The 27443-nt window shown below is 46.8% G+C and overlaps 1 protein-coding gene across 1 annotated transcript; it reads right to left on the bottom strand.

Moving 5' to 3' along the window:
• LOC138294094 (retinol dehydrogenase 7-like) lies at nucleotides 1–27443 on the bottom strand. Its single transcript, XM_069233322.1, has 4 exons — nucleotides 27131–27443; nucleotides 12544–12802; nucleotides 8915–9078; nucleotides 1–509 (listed from the first exon to the last, which is right to left on the bottom strand). The coding sequence occupies exons 1-4, from the start codon at nucleotides 27441–27443 to the stop codon at nucleotides 229–231; spliced, it is 1017 nt and encodes a 338-aa protein (XP_069089423.1). The 3' UTR covers nucleotides 1–228.

Genomic DNA, 27443 nt, shown 5'->3' with positions numbered 1-27443 from the left:
TTTCCGAATCGCAAAAGGCTTTTTTCAAACATCTGGCCCTTTGGCTCTTAGTTGGAAAATTCAAGAAAAAGATTCTTAGCTTTATCTAGCAATCAAACACCACCATACACATTTATCCTTGGGATTCTGTTGTTCACTTCGGGAATCTGAACAAGGTTTGTTCCCACTCAGTTGGGCGACTGGCAGGCAGTTGTTAATACTTAAGAGATAATCCACTAGTTAACCAATCTAGCATGCAGATGTTACATGTGTTTCTGGTAGCAGCCTTTTTCCATGATGTTCAGGAGGTGAGGCCGCACATTGACCAGGAACAGGGGATGACCAGGCCAACACATAATCCATGATGATGGTGGGAAAGTATGAGAGAGGGAGATAGACAAACTTGCAGTCCCAGCCAGGGGAGTAGCGTGTCCTCGGGTTGACGGCTATGACAGAGTGCTGCAAGGAGTCGATAACAAGGTGCAGGTTGGAGCTTGCTGTGGTCACCAGGTCAAAAAAGTTATTGGAGTCTGCAATGAAAAGACTGAAGATAAGCATACAGTACATCTTACACACAGCAGCATAGATTTTCAAAAGGCTCTTCTTTTTGACAATATTAGCCTAAAACAAACTACACACCCCAGGTGGGAAAAGAAAACCCAAATGCAAATTATGTTTGCCTCTAGACGTCCAAATCCCAAAACTATAACACTGTTCCAAGTCATTTGACAACCACCAAGACCTCATAACGGTCTACATGTGGATCTTAAAGATTAAGGGGGTTATTCTGACCCCGGCGGTCTCTAGCGCCGACAGACCGGCTGTGCCCCGCAGGGCATTCTGACCGCGGCGGTTCGGCCGCGGTCAGACAAGGAAAACCGGCGGTCTCCCGCCGGTTTTCCGCTGCCCCTGTGAATCCTCCATGGCGGCGGAGCGCGCTCCGCCGCCATGGGAATTCTGACACCCCCTACCGCCATCCTGTTCCTGGCGGGTCTCCCGCCAGGAACAGGATGGCGGTAGGGGGTGCCGTGGGGCCCCTGGGGGCCCCTGCAGTGCCCATGCCAATGGCATGGGCACTGCAGGGGCCCCCGTAAGAGGGCCCCACTTAGTATTTCAGTGTCTGCTATGCAGACACTGAAATACTCGACGGGTGCCACTGCACCCGTCGCACCTTCCCACTCCGCCGGCTCAATTCTGAGCCGGCGTCCTAGTGGGAAGGCCGTTTTGCACTGGGCTGGCGGGCGGCCTTTTGGCGGTCGCCCGCCAGCCCAGTGCAAAACCCAAAATACCCTCAGCGGTCTTGCGACCGCGGAGCGGTATTTTGGAGGGGGGAACTCTGGCGGGCGGCCTCCGCCGCCCGCCAGGGTGAGAATCACCCCCTAACTGTAGAATCCAAGCTTTATTTTACTACACCTAAATTCACATATAGTAGCATTTTTTTTATGTGAAGGGCACATGTCTAAGTGTAATAAAATAGAATTGTACAATACACCTTGATTCTTCTGTTCCATCCTCTGACATATTTAATCTCTCATACAACACTAGTTCAGTAATGTGCCCAAGGGGGCGTGGCTAAGCCCCAGCCAAGATGGCTGACATGTAGCTGAGCTCTGCCCCTAATCGATTAAAATCCGCCATATATCCTGACACGGATCCTCATTGCCTGTGTGGAATGGGTGCCCAGTGGCTTTGGAGGTGGAGGAGCGGCTAATCCGAGGGCCAAGAGAAGCAGAAAGTGGTGCGCTCGAACGTGCGCCAGTGAAGGCCCTGTGGCCGGGAGTCGATGCACGGCCGAGGGTGGCCCTGTGCTGGATTTGGGAGCCAGTCACTGCACAAAAGGACAGGGTGCTCGGCCAGGGCCCTTGGAAGTGAGGTTGGTTGGTCACGGGGACCAGGAGCGGCCGCGTCAGTGACTCGCTGGCCCGTGAAGGAAACGCTCCATTTTTGGTTTGTGCAGTTGGCGCGGGGGTCCTGAGGCCGGTGCTGATCAGGTGCATGCAGGTGCGGCGGGCAGAGCGGGCCGGACGGCCAGCCGGGGTACTTCTTCCTGCGACAGGGGTCCTGGGGCCGGGGAGGGGGGACTTGGATAGGATGGTGATTTGTCCCCCCTCCCCCCCTACATTTAGCACACTGTGAGCGGACCTTCTCGTGCAGCTTGGCCTCCCCCGCAGGGGAGAAGAGGACAAGACTGAGGTGGCCCACCGCACTGGCAGAGAGGCCAAGTGGTGGGGGGTGGTGTGGACGTCCGTCCTGCGCCTGGATTGTGAATCGCGGATGACCCGCGGCCTGGTAGGGTCTGGGCGGCCTGCTGGAGGAGGCACATCTAGCACGGTGAGGAACAAAGGCCGTCTTTTACAGCAGACCAACAAAATGGACAACTACGCGTGTCGAGATGGCTGGGAGGTCCTGAGTTCGCGGAAGTGACGGGGGTGCAGGGACGGGGGACGGGGCAGGACCCCCCACCCGAACCCTCAATGAGCGAGAATATAGCAGCGATCCATGACCTGAGGGAATCCCTGGAGCCCTGTCTGAATGCAGTGGACATGGGCCTTCTCGGGGCCGAACTTCAAAAAGTCTCAGAAAAAGGTCTTGACAGCAGAGACAGATATAGCCCATCTGCAGTCTACATCCAGGGCACTGGAGGAGCAGGTGCTGTTTCTCACGGGGAGCATGGGCGCATGGCGGCGCGTTTGGAGGACCAGGAGGGACGGGCAGAGAAACAATATCAGGGTCATAGGGGTATCAGAGGGAGCTGAGGGCCCGAGTGTCGAGCTTTTTGGGGAACCCTGATTACTGACCATCTACGTCCCAAGAGACTATCCTCATTCTTCATGGTGGAATGGGCGCACCGTGGGGTGGGGGGCACACATGCGGGACTGCAGAACCGGGTTACACTTAATGGCAGGTTTAAGAGCGCGGTCCCTTAGGGTCATGACATGGAATGCTAATGGGCTGGGGAGTCACATTAAATGGACCATAGTCCTCCAGTTTCTGCACAGACATGGGCCCGATCTTGCTTTATTGCAGGAAACACATCTTAAAGGAAATTACTATAGGGCGTTGGACAGTATTGGATACCAACTGATTGCTCATACGGGCTACACAGCGGGTTCGAGGGTTGTGGGTATTCTTCTAAAAAAATCAATACCATTCATCCGAACACGCACCAAGTGGGACGCGCTGCCACAATACGTAGCAGTCTCAGGGGTTTTGGAGGGGCACACTCTTAACATTTGCTCTGTCCACGCTCTGCCGCGGCTTCAGGGGTCCACCCTGGCAGACCTGGGTGGGTGCACTGTTGCTCGACTTCCAGACGGGGCTCCTGGTTCTGGGAGGGGATATGAACCTGGTGGTTAATCATGGGTTCAATAGAATAACACATGCACGGACACCTGATGTTTCCACAATGTTGAAGTCCTTTTTGGACTCCCTGTGTCTGGCGGATGTGTGGAGGGAGCATAATCCAGGACAGAGGCAGTTCACCTTCCCCTTGCACCCCATGGTGGCTCGTCGAGGCTTGTTCATCTATTCATGGCCTGGGCTCATGTGGATAGCTTCCGGGAGGCTAGGCACTATCCGAGAGGGATTTCCAACCATTCTCCTTTTGGGGTCACAGCGCTGGGTTCCTCACGAGTGTACTCACAGCCACCCCAGCTGGATCCCTGGTATCTGAGAGACAAATCCATTGCTGACAGGGTAAGGGAAGGTGCAGCCCAATACTTTCAGGAGATTTTGGGTTCAGTGGACTCTGCAGGCATATTGTGGGAAGCATTTAAAATGGTCCTAAGGGGTCAGTACAGGACATGATTGGGGGTAAGGGGAAGGAACAACATTTGCAGGTCGCAGAGTTGGAGCAAGAAATCATGGCTTTGTAAGCCCACTGTCAGACAGAGGGAGGGACGGAGGAGGGGCTCTTGCAACAGTTGTGCCTCAAACGATATGTGCTGCGTGCTCTGGCTGAGCGACATGCCAGGGCCTACTCTTTGGCGTCTCAGCACCGGCTGTATGATGTGGGGGACAAAGCCAACAGACTATTGGCGTGGTTAGATAAGCACAACCAGGAGCGCACTTGGGTCAGGACGATACTGACCGAGGAAGGAGCCAAATGTGAGTCTAGCGAGTCCATAGGGGAAGCCTATGCTGCCCATTACGAGGAGGTTTATACCTCGGTGTCTCGGATGATGGAGGAGAACTGCTCGGACCTCCTGCCGGATATCCAGTTGCCGGTGCTTTCAGAGTTGGAGAGAGGGGACCTTGAAGCTGAGCTTACGGAGGAGGTGGTTGCAGCTGCGCTGCAGGGGCTTCAATCGGGCAAGGCGGTAGGGCCCAACGGACTTCCGGCAGAATTGTTTAAGTGCCTGGGCAGTAAAGTGGTGAAGCATATGTTGGCCATATTCCAGGAGGCGCAGGATGTGGGACACTGCCACTGGATCAGAGGACCGTGACACTTGTGGTGATCCCGAAGAAAGATAGACCCCCAGAGAGATAAGCCTCCTATAGACCCATCTGCCTATTAAATACAGAGATTAAGGTCCTGGCAAAGGTCTTGGCAGCTAGGCTGAGCATAATTATGACTAAACTGGTGCATCCAGACCAATCAGGCTTCATGCCATCCAGGTCCACGCGTCTGAACTTGCGGAGACTATACGGAGTCTTACATGTGACAGACGGTCAGAGTGGGGAGGAGGCGGCACTTCTGGCCCTATATTTTTGCTGTGCTCAAAAGATTCAGGGTTGGCCCACGGTTTTTGTCATGGATCAGATTGCTGTACTGGGATCCGGTGGCCCGGGTGAGGGTCAATGTTGCATTGTCGCAGCCCTTTTCCCTCCATAGAGACACCCGGCAGGGGTGTCTGCTTTCTCCCATCCTGTTTGCCCTGGCACTCGAACCACTGGCAGCATGGATCCAGCAGGATCCGCTGATTTGGGGCATTGACTCAGGTGCAGCATGGGAGGAACGTGTCTCCCTATACGGAGATGATGTCTTGAAATATGTCACGCAGCCCCGGCGGTCCATCAACAGAATAATGCATTCCTTTGGTATCTTTGGGGACCACTCCGGTTAACAGATTAACTGGGAGAAATGACTGGTCTTCCCGTTTGGTGGGGGCCCCGCCCACCCTGCCCCCGTGTTGTAGTGTGCCAATCTGCATGGGGGGATTCAAGTACCTGGGGATATATGTCACTAGAAATCGGGAGTGCTTTTTGAGGGAAAATCTTCAACCCCAGCTTGATAGATTTCACAAGGATGTGTCCCACTGGAGGACATTGCCCCTTCACTGATGAGTAGAGCTGCGCTCTACAAAATGATGATACTGCCCCGTCTCCTGTATGTTTTCCAGAACACTCCCTATGAGATTCCGGCGGAGGTGTTCCGGCATATAGACTGTAAGATCAGGCTATTGTTATGGAACGGCGGCTGCTCCCGCGTGGCACTGTCAAAACTGAAGCTCGGCGTATATGATAGCGGGTTGGCCATTCCGGATCCCCTTCGATATTATTGGGCGACTCAGCTGGTTAATATTAATGATTGGGCATTCGCGGAGCGGGAGGCTCCGGCTTTTGGGGTGGACAGACAGATGCTGGGGGGGAATATGAGCCCACCCTCTATTACCGGGGGAGTTCGCAGTCACTCCTGGCACACACCGCTATGGTGGTGAAGGCCTGGAATGACGCCACCCATTATCTGGGCTTGGGCTCCACCTTGACAGCGCGGACCCCACTCTGGTGTAGTGATTTGTTGAAGGATTTGAGGACCCTGAGTGGAATCCGCAAATGGTCACTGGTGGGGATCAATCACTTGGGAGATGCCTGGAGGGGTCAGGCACTTGTGACGTTCGAGATCCTGCAGCAAGGATATGCAATGGCTGGAACGGAGCAGTTCAGAAACCTGCAGTTGCGGCATGCTTTGAGTAAATATGTTCCGGAGAATGAGCAGCTGCCGGAGGCGACTCCTCTGGAGGACCGACTCCTGACAGAGCCCCTTGAGTCGAGGGCCATATTCTTGCTATAGAAGAAACTACTGAATAACTACCAGATCCGATGACTGCCTTACGGGCAAAATGGGAGTCGGATTTGGGTGCACTCTCTGATGAGGTCTGGGGAGCAGTGAGACAGGGTCCCAGGGTGGTGGTGATCAAGGCATGGTTAAGATTGATCTAGCTTCGGATTCTTCACAGGGCATACTATTCCAGAGTAGTGATGCATAGAATGGGTCGGACTCAGAGTGGGCAATGCTTGCGGTGATGCGGGTCGGCGGGCACCTTCTATTATATTTTATGGTCATGCCCCAGGCTGCAAATTTACTGGCGGGGGGTGTCCGGGGAGGCAGCTCGGGTTCTTGGAAGGGCAGTCCTGCTAGATCCCAGGCTGTTGCTCTTGAATATAGTGGGAGAAGAACACTGAACGAAGCAGCAGGCAACATGGTTGGCAATAGCAGCGACAGTCGCTAAGCGTAATATAGCGCAATTGTGGGGCGTTGAGTCCCCACCTAGTCTTTGGGAGTGGAGGTCGGACCTGGACTGGTGCTGCAGTGTGGAAAAAGTAATTTATGACAGCAGGGGGTGCCCGGGGAAATGGAAGAAAATTTGGGATGGGTGGGGGGCTTACAGGGGCAGGGATTGATCCTTCTGCTAGCTCTGCCCTGGCGGGAGGAGTGCGGATGGGTTGGGCTCATTGCGGTATGTGCTATGGGGATGTCTGCCTGGGATGTTAATTCGATATTGAATTGTTCAGTACTCGTACTTGACAAAAGATGGGTCCTCAATGGTTGTATGTTAATATGATGCAATGGCTGTTGTGTTGTTCAATAAAAATAATTAAATAAAAAAAGTAATGGGGCATAGTTTTGTGGGGGGGGCGGGTATTAGGGATGTTACACCCCCTAATAAATGTATTCTTTAATAAATTGTAAGGTACAGGTGCCTTCTTTCGGGTATTGTGAGTTGTCTGTCGGATTTCACATGAACTTTTTACATATGCTCACTGACAAAAGTATACATATGCACACATACTCTGTTTTGAATATCGTAAAACATATTGGTTATTTTACCAAATAATTACCTTTTATTACCCCTAACAATTCCCACTCCTCTCCTTTTCCACTGCCTGTTATATCCCCCTCATTCCGTGCTTTAAATATGACGTATTTTAACATTAAATGTCTGCGTCATTGTTGTAAAATCTGACGCTCACCCCCCCACCACCTTATTCGTACTGACCAAGCTAAGTCCCTCAATGTATCTTATCATGGCTATTTTGTCATGTGGCAATAACTTCCACATGCCAAACTGAAGAAAAAATACTGGTGTTTTAAGAAAATGCTTTAATGTAATAAATTAATTTGAAATGTGTACCAAAAACACTTTATATAAAAGGAGACATTTTAGTTACCCAAAGCCAAACTGGCTGTATCGGGTATTAGGCATTTTCCTGAGAAGCTGGAAGGGTGCGGGCATGCTTTTGTTACTGGAGGCCGGTTTTGTAGCAATGCAGCAGTTTTAAAAACACTGCAGAGTTCCTTGTACCACCAACAGTTTTCAGACAACAATAAAAGTGCCAAGATAACTCTGGTGAAAAATGTATCTGCTGGAGAGAGATCGGGTTTTTATTTAGTAGCAGGTTTGACTCATCTAAGGTAACGCAGAGGGTTAATATGTCTGCTTCAAAGAATGTAAACTCTCCAGATCACAGAAAAGTATTTTATGTGCATACCTCAGTGGGATACTGCTTTTGTCACAGAGCTCCTTTTGTTACTGTGCAGTTCATAATTTATATTCATATTCTAGCACAGTGAGCTAGGGCTTCCATCAAAGAGCTGCATTTAACCTACATGATAGAGGTTAGAAAGTTATTTGGGAAGAAATAGATTGTTGCTTGTAAAGTCAACCCTAACCACTGTGCTACATTCTGAATCCTGAGTTTATGCTTCTCTAGACCAAGCACTCATAAAAAAGGCCTACCTTGTATGGAAGACGTGAATCGTACACCTTGTAGACCCAGGCGCAGCCCCCCGCCAACAGCAGCAGCTGCAAACCTTTTAGCTACGTTTCTTATTGTTTTGTGTTAAAAGGGGCGTGGCATTGGGGGGGGACGAGCCCTGAGGGGAGTGCACGGAGCACTCCCCTCAGTGAGCATGTATGTTTGGCCAGCCGTCTCGGGCCGCCCAAACACACATGCGCACAGGATTCTCTCCAGCCCGGTACTATGCCGGTCTGGAGAGAACATGCACAGGCTCCCAGTCTGCCTGGGAGCGCCCAGGCTGGGTGCTCCCAGCCAATCCTGATGCTGCTCTGAGCAGCATCAGGATTGGCCGCAGGGCAGGCTGGGAGCTTGTTCCTGCAGTGATGATGAAGGAGCAGAGCAGCATGGCGCGGAATTAAGGTTGGTTTTTATTTTATATATAATATTATTTTAATTCCTCTCCACAACGCGCCACCCCTTTTCCCTCCCACAAGCCGCCACTGTGTAGACCCCTTTGTCAACATTTTCGATACACTGATTTACACACATATGATTCATCGTCTCTGTATGAGTGTGTAAGTGTCCCAACACCCTACACTGGTAAGAGAGGCACTATAAAACAAATGAAATACATGTGAGAGAGTGGTTATGGAAAGATGAGAGGCACTGTTAAAGGGTGATGGTGAGGGAATCATTGAAGAACCCCCAATAAAGATTGCCATCTTGATGCAATGTAAGGTCATCATTTACTAAGCTTTAATAAACTAACACAAATTTAATATATAATTAAAAATGTGTCGTTTTTGCCATTTTTCCCCAAATAGTCTTGTGGGGGGAAACCCCTCAAGCAGTGGTCTAGCTCACTCGCTATCTACCCAATGGGGGTTGGTTTGACAAAATTTGTCAAGGCTGCTTTGGGTTCCTAGTCCGGCCCTACACAATATTCCCCATGGCGGATGTACAATTAACTTACAGGTGTTGAAGTACTGCTCTCCATAGCTCTCTTTGACATCGTTTGGCATGCGGGCCCACAGGGATGTAAAATTTTCCTCTACCATTGGCTTGGTCGCAACACCAGTTTTGAAAGCGCCGGGCTCCACAATGGACACTTTTACCCCAAATGGACGGAGTTCACGCCTAAAGCAAGACAGGTAATGTTAATAAACACTTCTGAAAAGAAAGGCACTACATGAAAATCAAGAGCTTTAAGCAAAAGCCTGAACCATAGCTCTTTGACAGCATGCTACCACCTCGGCATTAAAACAAAAGTTATGCTGCAGGAACTTGCTCTTTTAAAAATCTACGAACACCAAGTGAATTCTCTCTGTAGAAGATGTTAGTCACATTTTGCTTTTTTTCAAATAAAGTGCATGTGTGAAGATGCAAACCACAATCTATTCCAATTTTAGGATCCAGGTCTGTGAGCCCATCCTGAAAATGAGTGAGTTCTCCCAAGTCTCTGGGCCTCAATTAGAAGGCTGTTCAAGAATAATGGGTTATGGAGTGATAATGTCTCAGCAATGGTGTACAGTTGTGTCTCCTTGCCTGAGTGCCCAACTTTGTGTTTTCAGCCTCCTGATTTTCGGGTACCAGCCTCTTGCTAATCTACCGTGTGTGTGAAGGCCTAGGCCTGTCCCTTGACATAAGTGTGGTCATGGACCTCGAGGAACACAACAAGCATGCTTCCTATAATGACCATGGAGTACCGTCGCTGTCATAGGTGCGAGCATGAAGCGCAGTTGTTACAGCATACCTTGCTTGAATGATCACAGCCAGTCCTGTTTATCTGCATCTCAGGAGTGGTAGCTCACTAGCCCACTCCAGTACAGTTCCACTGTGTCAGGCTGGATCCAGATCTTCGAGCTATCACCCCAGACATTGTGGCCCGTATTTATACTTTTTTTGCGCCGCATTTGCGTCGTTTTTTGACGCAAAAACGGCACAAACTTGCAAAATGCCATTGTATTTTGTAGGTTTGCGCCGTTTTGCGTCAAAAAGCGGTGCAAATGCGGCACTAAAAAAGTATAAATACGGGCCTGTGTGCCTGTAAGTAAGTGTGTAGTTTCTGTGATGCATGCACTAAGTGTGTCTAAGTGAACTTTATTAAAGAAGACTTTTAGATTTACTTTTGGAAAACACTTACCTGTTCATGTGTACAAGATGGAGGGGAGGTTTCTTCCCAGACAGTGGAAGAGTAGTGCTAACATTCCTGAGACAGGTGGGATGGGACCCAGACATTGAAGCAGAGAAAAGCAGACAGTGTTCCCATTAGTTATTCAATAGTTAATCTTAAGGGTCTTTTGCAGCTTACAGCTGCCTACTATTCTGCCTCAAGTGCAGGCATTTAGTGTAGTTTGCAACTGCACTCTCCTGTTCAGAGTGTTAAGGGTCCTTTAAAGAACATGGCCTTTTGTCTTGCTTCATGTTCCCTCTTCAGAGAGGATACTGAAGGAAAGCTCACACCACTTCATGCCTGTGTTGTAGGTGCTCTAGCCTGCGGATGACCCTGGTATGAGAAGCATCAGTCAAGACAAAGGCTGAGCCCTGAAGTCAGCTTGAGAAGGTTACATGAAAGGAGAACTGACCCAAACCAGACTGAGAATATACATCTTCTGTTTCTGATACCTTTATAAAAGTGGGAGCTGTTAGCCCACTTGTTCCAGCTCCAAGTTCTCTTTGACCAGTGAGGGATAATCCACAGAGTACGAAGAGGAATACTGCTCAACTAGGGCTGGTGTCTGCAAAACAATGAGCTTCTCAGAGGTAAGGGACATCACTTGGAGTCTGATCTGGAGTATGAAAAGTCTCTCAATTCTGGCCCCTGTAGATGACGTACCTTAAAAAAGAGGGAAAGAGCAAGCCAACCCCTTAGGATGAGCTGTGAGCCAGCATGGACAAGAGCAGTTAATTTTGGTGCAGTTCTGGTCCATCTGCTAGAGGCTCACAAGAACATGACCAGTGTGCTCCCGTCTCTGAATCTGCCATTGTATCTGAAGGGGAGGATTCCCAGCACTGCCAAAGTGTGTCTGAGTGGATCGTCTGAAGTGTCCCCCAAACACGCCAATGTTGCTGCAACCCCCAACACTTACCCAAATGTGTTTAATCAGCCTGCTCTGCTGGAGAACCAACTGAAATGTACACAAGCAGACTATACCACTTTATGCTAAGTTGCTGCCTCAAGGCACTTGTGCACTTTGTGCCCTATGTGCTTAAAGAAGTGTGCTTTATCTGACTTTGGCATGGCAGCCCAGCTATGAGGTCCCTAGAAGCATTCCAACTGTTACCACCCTGGCTAAAGACCAAAAGCAGACTGCATTGCTGTCTCAACACTCAAGAGGCCGGTCCAGCTGAACCCCCAACTCACCAATGTGCAGACAACTTATCGTATGCCCGAAGAGAGCAGATGATCTGAAGACAGTCACAATTGTGCCTGTCATTGCCTCTTGATTCTGCCGCGTGGCCCAGCATCTGCTTCCAGAGTTAGGACAATGGGCTGGCCCCCCTGCGGCTGGCATGTCTTTCTGCACCAACAGGAGGACATGGACTGAAATACACAGAGGCCTAGCAATACCTACCAGAGATGCTTACTGATGAAACATCTAACATTGAGAGACTGAGTGCACAACTTTGCCAGTTGGGGGATGTTAAGGTGGCAGGGGGCAAGAGGGCTGCACCTATGCATTAGACCCACATCAGTATAACCCTAACACTAGACGAGAGAGAGAGGACGTGGAGAGGGGGTCATCCATGCCTGTAAGACTGTGGCCTTGCTCTAAATAATTGAGTTACCATGTTTTGAGGTCTGTATTGTGTTTTCAAGTTTATTTAAGTACTTCTCTTTTCTAGAAATAATCACTAGGCTTAACAATCAAGTTATTATGCTACTGGGTGTTTGTTGAGTGCTGAGCTTGTTGTACCCCCTGTTCCAGCCTCAGAAGAGTGTGAATGCTCACCACCACTAGCACTGAACGTCAAGTGCAGAATAATATGTACTTGGTCCAATTTATAGAGCCACATTAGGAAGGACCCTGGGACATCAGAGGCAAACGTCCCCAACCCCTACAGCTGCAACCCATTAGGACCAGCCTATCTTGTGGCTCTTCATAGTTCTAAAAATGGTCAACTTTACTATTTTTATAGATTACATAGAAACACTTAATGGGCGACTGGAGACAGCTGCTTTCCTAAGTTCCCACAGTCTCAATGCAAGATGCTGTTTAGAGGCTGTAAAAACCATACTGAGCTCACGAAGATGCTAAACTTTGAATGATGTCAGAGAGGGTGAAATGAGGTTTTTGTAGTACTGGAAAAAAAGACAGTATAGAATGTAAGGCCCTCATTCGTTTTTGAGAGGAGCATCCAACTTACCGACAGTAAGTATGCTTGGTTTTCATTTTCCATAGGAGTATGTCTGTTTTTAAATGCATCCTGTTTTAGCCCACAAAGGTATTTATAGGAGATAATTCTGTGAAAACAGTTTTTTTGACATGCAAAACAAAATAAGTTGCACCTTTGGATCCAACCTGCATTGTTGAGCAATGATTAAACCGTTTCTTAACAATCACTTAAGTTGGCTGGTGAACCAGCACTTCTCTTGCTTACCTCAAGCTGTCTGAGAATGCCTCCACTCCATATTTGGAAATGCAGTAGCCTCCACCAAAGATTGCTATCCGGCCCAAACCGCTGCTCATATTGGTGATCCTACCCTTGGCCTGCCTCACGAGGGGTAGCAGATTCACGGTCACGTCAATCATGCCCAGCAAGTTCACACTAATCACTTTTTGGTAATCCTCTTTGGTCAGCCACTCATTGGGAGCCATGGGGAAGCCAATGCCGGCATTGTTCACCAGGCCCCAGAGTCCTGGTAGGAGAGAAGAGTTAAATGGTTACAGATGGAACTGAAACTGGAAACTGAGTAATGTGTTTGAAAATGGCGATAAGAGCAGGCAGCATAATGTGGTTTGGCTTTGGCTGGACCGAGTCCTTCCTCCTTTAATGTAGCCGACATCTCCATCTCGAAAAGCCCAAACCATGCCACACTGAGAGTATTAGATCCGAGCACCTAGTCTTAAGTGTGCTCCAGGAGGCTCATTACTGAGCCTGATGCCCCTGTCCTTCCTGGAAGCCTGAGAACATATATGAATGTGAAGCCCCATACTTTCCTCCATCTTCCTCTTGAACTGCATTAATTCCACCATTCCCACTATTTGTCTTTTGTAAAATAATATCCAAAGTACAAGAATCCGTCAAATGTGAATGATAAGCCTCTGTCATGGGAAGTGTAAGTGCAGCCCCCTGTCCTGGTGAGTGCTAAGCAGAGTTCTGGGTGCATTGAAGGGTTTCTTTGCCATGAAGGGCCAGCAATCTTTTAACACCAACAGCAAGTGGTTGTTGGAGGTATCTGAGGTGAAGTTATGTTAAGGTGTTGGTATTTATCTATGCTGGACTCATCACCTGTTGGAACGTATGTGGAGACTGAAAATACAGTGTTCTGCATGGAGACATTTAGAACGTATGAGAAGTGTGAGTGTGACTTACCTAGCTTCTGCCTGTGATACACCTGTTCTGTGCAAGGAACACATGCATACAGACTCTACGCACAGTTTGAGCAGTAGTGGTGCAAAGAGAGTGTGGTCAGTTAATAAGTGTGCGATGTTTAAGTGAAGTATGCACTGCTGCTGAAGTTATTCGTTATGTTTTATAGAAGTTTAAATAAGTTTTTAAATTGTATAAAGGCCCAAACAATTGGATTTGTCAATATCATTTTAGGTTCGGTGTTGTAGCCACTTTACCAGATGGTGAATACAATTTTGGTCTCCACCCACAATTAAATAAGAAGCCTGGAAGACCAATCCTGTTGTCCATCTTCCCCTCAGGTTTGTGTGAGGGTGTACAGAGAGCTTTGTGAACCGCAGCAGGACAAAGTACATATAAGCCCAAGACAAACCATGTGCTTGGAGGCCTTTGAAGAAGCGGACTGTTTACCTCCATGCAAAAGAAAAGCCATGCAAAGTTTATCAATGTAACAGATATCTGGATGAGTGACTGGGAGCCACACCATTGGTGTCTGACTGGTGGACCATATGCGCACTGGTGTATATGTTTAAGTGGAAACTTCCAGAAACAGGGGACCTTAGAGATGAAAAGAAGGGAGCAAAGTTTGTGACCACTACCTCCAGGGCTGGTTATGGGGTTCATTGTCCTTCCAAGTCCAGCGGGGGTGTCATCAACCCAAAATCATCTTTTATTGGACCTATTAGACCAGGTCCTTCAAGCAAAAAGGAGGACCAGAGGTGAGGGAGCTGGTTAAAGGCTTGCTTCTTTGCCCAATGTAGTTGCCACCTCTGTTTACTGACCTACCACCCCAGAGCATTGTTTGCGTCAAGAGTCCCTTCCCATGATGGTAAAGTATACAAAAAATGAGGGATGGAATGTGTGAGCTCAGCTACTGGTAATTACCCGTGCTGCACTCCAGCCCATCATTGTTATGCACACCATGTTATCTCCATTTGGCCCCTGCCAGATGCCAATCATTCTTGTCCCTGCTCTCATGATGGAGTGGACAAAAGAAAGAGAAAAGAGAGAATTAGACTACATACGGACTTATGTGCCCAAGGAAGAGGCAGTTTCTACTAGGCCCAGTAGAGTGTGACGTTTTTGTAGAGTGGGAATTCAGACTTTATCCTGCTGTAAGCTACTGAGCAATTGGAAATAATTAGGTTTTTAGCTCTTTCATAAATGGAGGTAGTTTTAAGTTCACCAGAAGAGTGTTAAAAACTGTGCTTGCCTGTTTAGGAAAGTATCTTTATCTGCTTTCATCCTTTGACTTTCAGCCTGGATGAGATAGGCTACCTGAAGTAAATTCTGAGGCATCCTAAATCAAATGTGGAGATTTTATTACCAGGCACTTCAGCACAGTGGTGTTCCCAGGCCATTCAGAAGCAACTGCTCTCCCCCGGAACATTCTAAAGGAAGTTAATCACAACATGATCTTTAGTCCATACAGTTAAAGAAATAAAGCCAGCTTTTCCAATAAATTGTGGTCTTCCGTGTACTGCTTTGTGCATCAAAGGCAAGAGTCCTCCCGCCCCGTTATCGCCCGCTTACTTCTTCTTCCTTCAGCCTTTAGTCCTTGAATCGGTGTGGGGCAAAAATTATCTTCCCAAAGTAGTCACTGGTTTCCAAAAGTACCCCTAAACTAGGACAAGATCCTGCACTGCCACACCAGCCTTCCAACACGTTATCACACTTTCCAAAAACTGCACTGCCACTTATCTGTGCATGTCTGAGATCCGTGCTTGTCCGTGGCTGTCTGATATGCTGTATGTCTCTCCTCTGCTTTTTCACTCCTTGCCTCCTTGAATGCCCTCAATACAATGGCTAGACAAACGATGGAGGGGGGGGGGGCCTTCCAAAAAAGAGACTGTCTCTGTAGGGAAGCACTCCAATGTATCTAAGCATCCCCGGTGAATGCTGCGCTCCTCCTGCTGCTTACAGCGTGCTCAGCCGAACGCGTTGACGGTGCAGGAAGACCGTCAACACCAAAACGTGTATTTTGAGTTAAAAAAAAAATAATAATAATCAGAGGTATACCAGACCTCCCGTGGCTCCTAGAACGGGAGGGGAGTGGGGAGGAGAATACCGCAAAACGCAGGCACTAGAGATCCATGCGGCACGATCACCAGCATGTCTCGTCTGCCATTACGCTGCTCTGTGCGGGCTCTCAGTCACAGAGCATGACGGGAGCAGGAATGAAAAAAAAAGGGACAACGTGTGTCATCTATGGCGGGGAATGCATTACACAACCAGCCATCAAATGCCTTGCGATCTCAGGACTGCTCCAATAAAGCTGTGAAGTTGTAAACTTCGCTGTGCACATCGCCTGTCCGAAGAAGAAAGTACCGTGTGCAAGATGTTTGCCCAAGACTTTTGCTATACCTAAATTTCTGTGGTTATTAGGATCCGTAAGAGCCCAATAATCTGGTTTTCACCGGGCTCACCTTTAAGCTCACTTGCATGGGCCAGGGGTGCAACGGAAGCGGTTCGCGCACACGTGGATGCGGCTTGTTGCCCCTTGTGCCCCACTGGTACCCACTGCCTTTTGTTTGGTCTCTGTCCCCCAAACTTAAGGCATCTACGTTAATTATTCTGGCTGCCGTCCCCTTAAGTCTTCTTTGCCTCCTCCTGGCCTCCTTTTGGCCTCATCTTCGCTACAGGGTCCAGACCACGCTCCCTTAGTTCACAATGAAACATATGTCCCGAGATGCTGGGTTTAAAGCAAGGACAATGGGTAAAAACACGAGAGGACCAAAATCTAAAACCTCAACCTCTGCTACAAGCAGGCATAGACATAACTCTCACCAACAAGGCTTAGCAGGTTCTTTAAGAGATTCTGCTGGGATGCAGGATCTTTCACCTTCTTCATCAGGTATCTCCGCCGTGTTGGATCCTAGCACTGTGGAAAGCTTTGAGCAACCAGCATTGCGGGCCGCTGACCCACACCTCCAAATCTGCTCGGCAAGCGAGTCTCCTTATCTATCACCAACTCTGTCTAGGCAACCTCCTTCTTGTCTGCTCTACGACATCCCCTCAACATAAGGGGAAACTTATGGAGAAGCCTGCTTACTCTTTTTTTTCAAATGTCAGTAGTAACGTTCCAGGATCACTCTAAATGATTGAAAGTGGCTTATCAAAAGAGGGAGGGCTTGAGAAAACAATTCTTTCAGGTGAAGAAAGTGTAACAAATAACGGAGTACCTTCCTTTACTGCCTCTTTTTTGGAGTCGGGTGGGTCTTGTCCAAGGGTATCTGACCCAATCTCAGTCAGCTCTATAACTAATACTAATCCTCAGACCCCCAGTTCTTCTCATAACCCTCTAATTCCGGCTAGTTTAGTATGCGCGACAAATGGCACTTCAACAGTGGAGGAGTTGATGGGACAGATCTTAGTTGAGCTTCGAGCTATAAAACTATCTCAAGAGGAGACTTGCATGGATACAAAAGACCAGCTTAACCAACTAAACACTCATCTAACTCTTCTCTCGACTCGAGTGTCACAGGTGGAGCAAAGGGTCTCTGACTTAGAGGATGTCTTAAACCAAGTGGAATCTTCAACATCTCGGATCCAATCTGAACTAGAGGATCTCCAAATAAAACTTGATAAGATGGAAAATAGATCATGGCGCTCAAACCTAAGATTTGCAGGGGTCCCTGAGAAGATCGAAACAGCCTCATTCATGACCAAGGTGGGCTCTGAGCTCATCTGTAAAGCCATCCTTCCGGATAGGGCAAAAACGGAGGGGGATTTATCAGTCATGAGGGCTCACAGGGTACATTTATTCATCCTGTTAACTCAAAGTATCCTCGTACCATTTTGGTCAATTTTGGTGACTACAGAATTAAGGAGCAAATTTTCTCTCAAGCTAGGAAAGCATGTGAATTTAAGTTGGACGATAGCTTTAGCTTTCCTGTGTTTTTGGACATGTCAGTGGCAGCAGCCCACTGATGTTGTGAGTTTGTTGGATTAATAGATGATTTCAAAAGATTGGGAGCCACGGCTGGTATTGTCCAATTAGCAAAACTCAAAGTGCTGTATAAGGGACAAGCGAAAGTCTTCCAGAATGTTCAGGAAGCAAGGAACTTTTTGGAGCTCGTAAAAAAGCAAGGAAGTAACTCTTGAAGTGCAAGAAGGACAAAAAACATAAAATAAAATAAATGAAAAAAAATGGGATCAACAAGATGAGGAAAAGTCTATATGTGCAGCACATCAGCTCGTCTCTTGGGAACTTTTTAATATTTTGCATATTATTTATCGATGTATTGTTGCTCTGACATTGTATGTTTTAGTATTTCTGTTTATGGTCTTGCAAGTTCTTATATCTGGTTGCCTGATTGGAAAATTAGGCTTTAAATGATAATAGGCCGTGGCAAGAGGTACAGGGGATGGGAGATGTGCGTGGGGGGAGATCTTAGGGGAGGCGAGGGGAGAGGGAAGTGATAATGCTGCTTAGGGTGTTTCGCTAGCAGGGTTCGGTTGATATCAGCGCTGCGCTTGGTTTCTGTTCGTTTGTTGCAGTCTCTGTTCTGCTGCCTAGCTGCTCTCTTGGAGATCAGGGCTCTAGGGGTGCCACGTTAATGCACTCTTGCATCGGGTATGTGGGTGAGAGATTGAGGGTGAGGTGCGATTCACTGTTTGTTGGGGTCATGATGGGTTGGACGTGCCAGGGAGGGGGCAAGGGGAAATCCTGCCTCTGGTTGGGGGGTGTCTACACTAGGGTGGGGAAAAAAAGCAGAGGGCAAAGTAGACGACAAAATTATCTCTATCAAGAGCCCACATGGGAGGTATCCAAGATAGTGACACAGGACGACTACTTTTGGTAAAGTGGGCCAGGTGATGAATTAAGAGTCATTTCTTGTAATATTAATAGCGCTAATAATCAAGTTAAGTTCGCAGCTTTACTCAATTGGCTTAGGACTTCACAATCACAGATTTTTATTTTGCAGGAAACACATCTCAAGTGCCAGAATAAGCGTCCAAAACTCACTCATTTTATTGCTCAAGCCTACTATGATTTGGCTAACGCTGCTGTTCAGGGGGTCGCTATTGTAGTGTCTAAAGAGTTCTCGGGGAAGGTATATCAGGTCTATCGTGACCTGCAGGCACGTTGGGTTGTAATTAGTACTCTCATTTCAAATAATCACATTCATCTGGCAAGCTTTTATGGCCCATTAGAGGACGATCCTACTGGCCTCCAGAATCTTTATAAGGTCTTAAGCTTACTTTCCGGCCTTTTTATCATTGGAGGAGATTTTAATGTTATTCCAGATCTACAGATTGATTCCTCTTGTAAAAATAAGAAGCACAATAAACCTAAAGTCTTCCAGTGGCTCGGTAAAACATCTCGGACCAGGCATTGGTTGATGGGTGGAGGGCTGACCATCCACAGGACTACAACTATATGTATTTTTAAAAAAAATATAGTACGGCTTCCAGAATAGACTTCATTCTCACTTCATTTCTTCTTCCTCGAAACAATTCTTATATAAATGCCAATCCGTTTTTGGACCATTCAGCACACCAGGTCAATCTTAATGGTTCCGGCAGGCTGGGAGTTAGTCCATGTTGGAGCTTTGATCAATCTTTTTTGGTAGACAAATGATGTGTTCAGATTCTTAAAACTTCTCTTACTGGTGTCCTTGAAGTTAACAAAGATTCAGATTCTCCATTCCTAATCTGAGAAGCACTTAAAGCACATATAGGAGGAGAAACTATATCTTATAAGGCTTTCTTGGTTAAATCTAACAAGCAAAAAGTTAAAGAGCTCCAACTAGAGCTCAATCAAGCACAAAGTGCTCTTCTGTGTCTTCCCGAAATCCAGAGGCGTTGTTAAGATTAAGAAGGGCACAGGCTAAGCTAAACAACCATTTTTTATTGTGTGAGATAGTTAATCAACATACAAGTCTGTAGAATTGGTACGAAGACAACGAACATGTAGGTACATTTCTGGCCAGGTCTGTAAACAAAATAAAAGCCCAAAAAGACACCATTAAATCTATTTTTGATGAGGGGACAGATGTGCTGGTAAGCCAAATGGAAGAAATCAAAAGGGTTTTTGTCTCTCACTATTCCAAAATATATGCTTGTTCCATTCCATCTAACGTCCAGCAAATTAAGCATTATTCGGATTCAATCATTTTGCCCAGCCTAGATTCATCTGCTCGGGCAAAATCTTATATCTCCCATCTCACTCGTTGAGGTAAAGGAGGCAATAATGGCCTCACCAAGCGGGAAGCGTGTGGGGAGGATGGCATCCCGGCAGAAGTCTATAAAATCATTGTAGATCAGATTGCTGGTTATCTCCTTGTGTTGTTTAATAGTATTCTTCAGGGGGCAGACATACCTGCATCCTTTACAAGAGCCACGGTGAATAGTTTTCTGAAAAAAGATAAGCCGACCCAGAAACCGGATTCATATCGTCCAATCAGCTTATTAAATTCTGATTATACGTTTTTAGCTAAGATATTGGCTCGAAGATTGACTTCAGTAGTACAGGACCTTATTCATGAAGACCAGTGTGGCTTTCTCCTGCGTAGGCTGCTAGCGTCAAATACCAATTTCTTAATTCAGGCAATAGACTACTATTCCAATAATGATAAACCGGCGGCTATTATAATGTTGGATGCTGAGAAAGCCTTTGATTTAGTTCAATGGAAGGTGCTCTTTTAGATCTTAGCAAAGTTCAAGTTTCCGAGTCAATTTATTCAGATTCTGCTCAATCTCTATTCTAAAGCTCAAAAAAAAATTCTTAGCAACTCACGTATAGCAGGAACTCTTGAAGTCCAGCGGGGTACTTGCCAAGAATGCCCTCTTTCCCCTGTGCTCTTTGCACTGTTCATCAACCCCTTAGCGGCAGCTATGTGTCAAGATGCTTCTATTCTTTCTCCTATGACCCAGGCCCCGAAACTGAAACTGTTTCCTGACTACATGTTTCTCTATCTGGCAGCAGAATCTTCGAATATTACTCAGGCTTTTGCGAAAATAATGGCCTTTACAGAGTTGGGGGTATAGGATTCATCACCTTAAATCAGAAGCCCTATTGTTTAACACCACTGAGAATGTTCTTCCATTGGAGATACGGGTCCAGTATCATCTTCGTGGTCCCATAAGATATCTGGGTATTTATGTCTCCCACGATGTTTCAGAGCTTTTTGGTCTAAATTATCTCCCTGCGTTTAGGAAAGTGCAACATTTACTTAAAAAATGGAAAGCTTCTCCGTTATCAATTATTGGACGCGTAGCTCTGGTAAAAATGATGATCCTTCCTCTTCTTTTGTTTATCTTTTCTAGCGTGATCATCAAAATCCATCAACATTTTTTTAAAGAACTTGATCTGCTACTACGACAGTTTGTATGGGCCAATAAAAAACCAAGGGCTCAGTTGGAGACTCTGGCCCTCATTATAAACACAGCTGCACCCGTCGTGCAGATCAGGCAGTGACCTGCGCGATGGGGCACTGCACAGGGGCCCCTGCACTGCCCATGCCAAGTGCATGGGCAGTGCAGGGTCCCCCAGGGGGGCCCCGGAGCACCCCCTCTGCCAGCCTTTCCCTGGCAGGGAACCCGCCAGGGAAAGGCTGGGGGCAATAGAGATCATTAATCGTGAAGGCAGCAGTGCTACCCTGTCGGATAATGATACCTTCCACCACCAGGCTGCCTGGCGGAGGCAGCCAGGCGGTGGGTGAGGGACACCTATGGTGGCCCTCACGCTGTTTATTATATGGCGGTTCAGCCCGCCATGCCGGTGGCGGGCTTTTCAGCCGCCGCCAGCATGGCGGGCTGAACCGCCGGGGTTCGTAATGATACCCTCTATCTCTTGCAGTTGAAAATGGAGGACTGGCCCTTCCAAACTTTAGAAAATATTATAATTCTGCATTTATGGATTGGGTCTCTAAAGCAACCACATTCCCTAACTCTAATTTCTATTTTAATATCATGCTAATAGAGAATGGTTGCCAGTTATTCTCTTTTCTCAAGTTTCCGCTGCAACCCAAATGTACTAGATACAAACTCCCTACCATAATTTATGCTAGGCTTTCTCATTTTTGAGAAAAATATCAAATTCCTGTTTTTTTTCTCCAAAATGTCTTTGACACAGTCAGGGATAATGGGCTGAAATCCGATTCCTGCACATCAAACCAATGGTTAAATTCCGGGTTTACCAGCTTTTCTGACTTTTTAATAGGCAACCAAGTCAAAACTTGGGATCAATGTCAAGTTGGAGCACCTATCCATGACTTCTTAAAATATTCTTACCTCCAGATTCGATATTTTTTGCTTCCTTATACTTTCTTAGGTGATCAACCCACCTCTCTTATCTCTCAGGCATTTTATGGGAACCAGAGGAGGTTAGACAATTGGTAACGGATCCTTAACCCCCAGCGAGCAACGCAAGTACTTTCCTGTTTTTTTACAAAGATGGAAAAGTCCACTGGGTGTAAGATCCAGTTGAAAACATGGAGGTATTTTAATAGCATATCGCATAAGGCAATTAGGGGGGCTAATTTTAAAAGAATTGCTTTTTCCACAAAATGGATGCTTTATCTCACTCCAGCTCAAATAAAAAAAGTATTCCCGACTGTCTCAGGTTCTTGTCCACGCTGTAATGATAATCCAGGGTACTGGTTGCATATGTGTCTTACCTGTCCCAAGTTTATGGATTTTTGGGATATAGTTTTTCAGTGGATTAGCAAGAAGTTTCAGTATGAACTTGTTCCAGATTCTCTGGGGGGTCTTTTTGGCATTTTGGAACATTCAGACTTAAGGTTGTGAGCAAAACAGATGTTTTTTATAGCCTCATTGATTGCGAAATCACTGATTTTACAAGCTTGTAAATCATCTGCTCCCCCTACATTTGAAGCTTGGGAGGTAAAGATGAAAGTGGTACACGCAAAGGAAAACCTTTATGCACAAATAATAGGTGCAGGTCGAAAGTTTAAGGATATTTGGCGTCCAACTTTTGATGTAAAGGATGTTTTTAGGATATGATATGTTATGAAAATTGTTATTATATTCATCACCTGTAGTTTCTTAAGTATTATGGAAATTCTGGATGATGTAGTGTAAGAACATGTTGTGTTTTCTGTATTGCTCTTAAGATTTCCATCTGCTCAATAAAAAAAATTAAAAAAAAAGAAATGGCAAGAGTCCCGCTGAGGAATCTCTCTTGATCTGGCATTCATTGCTTTTTCCAAAAGCTGGGTGAGATGTGGTTCCTCTGAGGCGTATCTGTAGCTGCCCTGGCCACCAAATCTTGAAGCATCTGCAATCACTTAACACTGGTTTCAGATGCACCAATGAACAAGGCATTTGGCACCAATTATCACCCTGGCAACTGAGGCCCAATGTCAGTCTCCTTGAAGGTGGAGGTCATTTGTCTTGTCAACCTTAGGTGATAGATAATGCTGTGATTGATGTTTCATGCCTTTCCTTATTCATTTTAGCGTGGAAAGTTATGCACATGGTCTTCAATTTGAATTTTGTGGGTATTGCAGGGCAACTGACTTAGAAACGTGTACCCCAAAATAAGGGTGTTGTACACAGCATTACACAGGTTGTTCTCGTCTACATCTGCCCAGCTGCAGCTTGGGTGTGTGAATAAACTTCAGATTATGAACCTAGCCAGCTATGTATGTGTGAATTATCGAATGGTGAGATATGGCCTCACTGCCAGGATGGAGACAAAGAGTGGGCTGGGGTGGTGAAGCCAGATAATTTAGGAGACTGTGGCTAATACGCCCGAGGACCTCAGGACAATGCGGGCATTTAGGAGGAGGAATAAGGGGGTGTGGAAGAAGAGAGCATAGACACCTTTTCCCTTCCCCTGGCTTTATCAGACTGCTGTACATATACGCAGGAATACCTACACTCAAGTTTGGTCAATGTCTTTTTAAGGGGACCAATACTAGGAGGAAGGCGTGAGTTCCCAACCCCCTCCCCTGGAAGCCTAAATGCAGAGACTCGGTTCAGTGATGCTGTTTAGCTGCTGCAATAAATGCTGTCCCACTCACCCACACCTTCCAGGACAGCGGGCATCGCAGTCTCTGCTAACAATGGTGGGAAGGGATCTGAACATGAACAAATGTATAAGGGCGGCTCGTAAACTGGCAATAGGAGGGTTGCACAACAGTGGTGTGTGGGAAGTCTGATGGCTGGGACACTCGGGACGGAGACAGCACAGTTAAACTGAATGCATAATTTATAAGGGGGCGGTAGGCTGGCGAAAAGGAAAGATTTGCTATACCAGCGGTCCTTGAGATGCCCGGTGACTGGGACACTGTGGGGCAATTGAGAGAGCCAGAGGGTATAGTCACAAAGCAGACAAGGCACTTGCAGCTCAGGCACAGTCAGGAAGGGCCTCGGATGTCACACATCGGTAGAAAGGTAGGCACTGCTGCGCGTAACCTGAGGTGACTTCACACACAACGCATGGACAGGAAAATGTGTTGGATGGTGCTATCAAAGATGATTTATTGTGCCACAAAATTGGCTTAGGGCTGGAGATCAATTATTTATGATTGTATGATTGATTTATAAGGGTCTTGAATGATTAAAGGCATATATCAATGCTCAATTACTGTTGATGATTTATGACCATCTCATGATTTATGACTTAATTTTAATAAATCTCCACCCAGGGTCTATGACTTTTATTGAAAGAAGTGCAGATGGAGGGGAGGGTCAAGCAAATGCCCAGTAGGACCAAGTACCCTGTGTGGGGGCAAGTTACAATGTTTTTAAATAAGTGCTATGCCTCTACAGTGTAATTTACATGCCTGCTCCTGTGTAGGTTAGCTCCAACCAGACCCACAGTGCAGGAGTGCCACAAGAGAGGGTTATCTAATGCACCAAAGTAGGTAATTAGGGTTATGCTGCATTCAGGCCTGCTTTGATGACATAGGTGCACCTTCACTGATACCCTGTGTTAGAAATGGGGTCTTTGGTTGGCAGTTAGGTTACCCCGTCCAAGCAAGGACCCTCACTCTAGTCAAGGTAACTCGCACACAATCAAAATTATCCTGTGCCCACCCCCTGGTAGCTTGGCACTGAGCAGTCAGGCTTAACTTAGAAGGCAATGTGTAAAGTATTTGTGCAATAAATCATACAATACCACAATATAACACCACACAGTGTTTAGCAAAATATATAATATTTCTCTGGATATTTGCAGGACAAAACGATCAAAGATGCAATAAGTAAATGTAGAGATATCACTGAAAATTGATGTAAAGTGTCTTACGTTTTTTTAAAGCAAACAAAGTCTCTGACAAGCACAAAGTATCTGGTTTGGGTGAAACATCTCCGCAAAGGGCCGCAGAGGATAGGAAGCGTGGAAACAAAGGGGTGTGCGTCGATTTCTCGGGCCGCACACGGCGATGCGTCGTTTAGTTTCCACGTAGGGACGGCTGTGTGTCGATTTCCGGTGCTCGGTTGTGGATCCTCTTCTTGTTGCGGGGTTTTCAGTTGCCCCAGGGTCTGTGCTTGGAATCCTGGCCTTGCGGAGCAAAGTCACAAGCGCTGCATCGATCCGGTGGGCATTGCATGGAATTTTCTTCTGCATGGCAGGCGCTGCATCGATTTCCCCTCTGGAAGTCAGGCTGTGTCGTCCCAGGTCGGCTGCGCGTCGATCCGGTGGGCCATGTATCGAAGTTCCTGGTCGCAACGCAGGTGCCATGTCAATCTTCTCTTTGCGAAGTCACGCTGCGTCGTTACGGTTCGGCTTGCAGTGAATTTCTCACCACGGGGCAGGGTGTGCATCGGTTTTAGCAAGCTGTGCGTCGAAATTTCGCCGCACAAGGACTCCAGTTGCAAGAGTGAAGTCTTTTTGGTCCTGAGACTTCAGGGAACAGGAGGCAAGCTCTATCCAAGCCCTTGGAGATCACTTCTTTCCCACAGCCAGAGAGCAGCGAGGCATCAGGCCAACAGCAAGGCAGCAGTCCTTCACAGAAAGCAGTCAGGTGAGTCCTTTGGGCAGCCAGGCAGTTCTTCTTGGCAGGATGCAGGTTCAGGTTCCAGTTTTCTTCTCCAGGAAATGTCTGAGTTGGAACCCAAATGTGCCTTTGAAGTGGAGGAGACTTCAAAGAGTGGCTTAGAAGTGTACCAGGTCCCCTTTCAGTTCAATCCTGTCTGCCAGGGTCCCAGTAGGGGGTGTGGGAGTCCTTTGTGTGAGAACAGGCCTTTCATCCTCCCAGCCCAGGAAGACCCATTCAAAATGCAGATGTATGCAAGTGAGGCTGAGTATCCTGTGTTTGGGGTGTGTCTGAGTGAATGAACAGGGAGCTGTAAACTAAACCCAGCCAGACGTAGATTGTAAGGCACAGAAAGATTTAAATGCAGAGAAATGCTCACTTTCTAAAAGTGGCATTTCTAAAATAGTAATATTAAATTCAACTTCACCAGTCAGCAGGATTTTATCTAACCATTCTGGCCATACTAAATACGACCTTCCTACTCCTTTCAGATCAGCAGCTACCACTCAAACAATGTATTAGGGCAGCCCCAATGTTAGCCTAGGAAGGGAGCAGGTCTCATAGCAGTGTAAAAACAAATTTAGGAGTTTTACACTACCAGGATATGTAATCTACATAGGTACATGTCCTGCCTTTTGCCTACACAGCACTCTGCCCTATGGGTTACATAGAGCATGCCTTAGGGGTATCTTATATGTAGGTAAAGGGGAGGTTTAGGCTTGGCTAGTACTTTTAAACGCCAAGTCGAATTGGCAGTGAAACTGCACACCCAAGCCTTGCAATGGCAGGCCTGAGACAAGGTTAAGGGGCTACTGAAGTGGGTGGCACAATCAGTGCTTCAGGCCCACTAGTAGCATTTAATCCACAGGCCCTGGGCACTTATAATGCACTCTACTAGGGACTTATAAGTACATTAAATAGTCCAATTGGGTATGATCCAATGTCACCATGTTTAAAGGGAGAGAGTAAATGCACCCTAGCACTGGTTAGCAGTGGGAAAGTGTGCACATTCTAAAAACCAGCAAAAACAGTGTCCAAAAAGTGGAGGCAGGCAGGCAAAAAGTTAGAGGTGACAACCCTAAGGCTGTCAGGTCTAACATCCTGCAAGCAGGCTAGTCAGTATACTTTCAGTTCAGTTCCAACATTATGAAAATGCCTTTCATATAAATGCCATCCTTAAGAACTACATTCGAATTACAAGAATTCTTGTTCTTTGCCAAGGCAGGCCTGTTTTATCTCACATGGAAGTCAATAAGTATACCTTTGAGGCTGTTACCCTCTGCGCCACTAAACAATTACATGAAGCGTGTTTTCACTGCTACACATTGATTTTGGTCTGCAAGTAATGAACGGTAAACTAACAGTTCACAGCTACTGTTGCAACACAACCTCTAACAAAATGTCAATACAAAGTATCGAATTAAAAGCAGCAAATCAAAAACAAGTCTCACGAGAAACCTCAAATGTTTTTCATCTTCCATTGAAATATATATTCATCCATTCATCCATGAATGCAATTAATAGATAAACTAAAAATTATGCATTAATGCATGCACTTTTGTACTTAGCGGGATGTTTTTCTGCTCTGTTCATTACATTTTAAGAGACTTTTCAGGTTATTTCAGGAGAAACTTAATAAATACAGGAATAAAAAAAAAACTCACCTTTTTTTCCTACTTGTCCCTTTACCCACTCCGCCATGACAGCCACGCTGTCAGTTTTGGTAACATCTAGGAAGACTGTCTGCAGCCTATGGGAGGTGGCCTCATTCAGCTGTTCTGCCCCCTTCGGTGTCGGGCATGCTGCCAGAACATGCATGCCACGCCGGTCCAGATATCGTGCCAGCAGGCTCCCGAAGCCGGAATCACAGCCCGTAATCAGCACATACTTACCCTGGAGGTTCGGTACCGTCTGTCGCTCCCGGTACCAGCGGAGGAGAAAGTACAGGCTCAAAAGTGTCACAAGGTACAGCCACAT

Source organism: Pleurodeles waltl, chromosome 4_2 (genome assembly GCF_031143425.1).
Source record: "Pleurodeles waltl isolate 20211129_DDA chromosome 4_2, aPleWal1.hap1.20221129, whole genome shotgun sequence".
NCBI classification, from domain to species: Eukaryota; Metazoa; Chordata; class Amphibia; order Caudata; family Salamandridae; genus Pleurodeles; species Pleurodeles waltl.
The sequence above is the reverse complement of the archived record's forward strand: the minus strand, read 5'-3'. Positions and strand labels throughout refer to the sequence as shown.

Bases quoted from the DNA above. Each gene is read 5' to 3' on its own strand.
- LOC138294094 (XM_069233322.1), bottom strand. From the start codon at position 27,443: ATGTGGCTGTACCTTGTGACACTTTTGAGCCTGTACTTTCTCCTCCGC. The intron at 12,803-27,130 runs GTGAGTTTTTTT...CTCTCCTACCAG, and splicing joins GGGACAAGTAGGAAAAAAAG to GACTCTGGGGCCTGGTGAAC. The intron at 510-8,914 runs GTAAGTTAATTG...TTTTCATTGCAG, and splicing joins AGAGCAGTACTTCAACACCT to ACTCCAATAACTTTTTTGAC.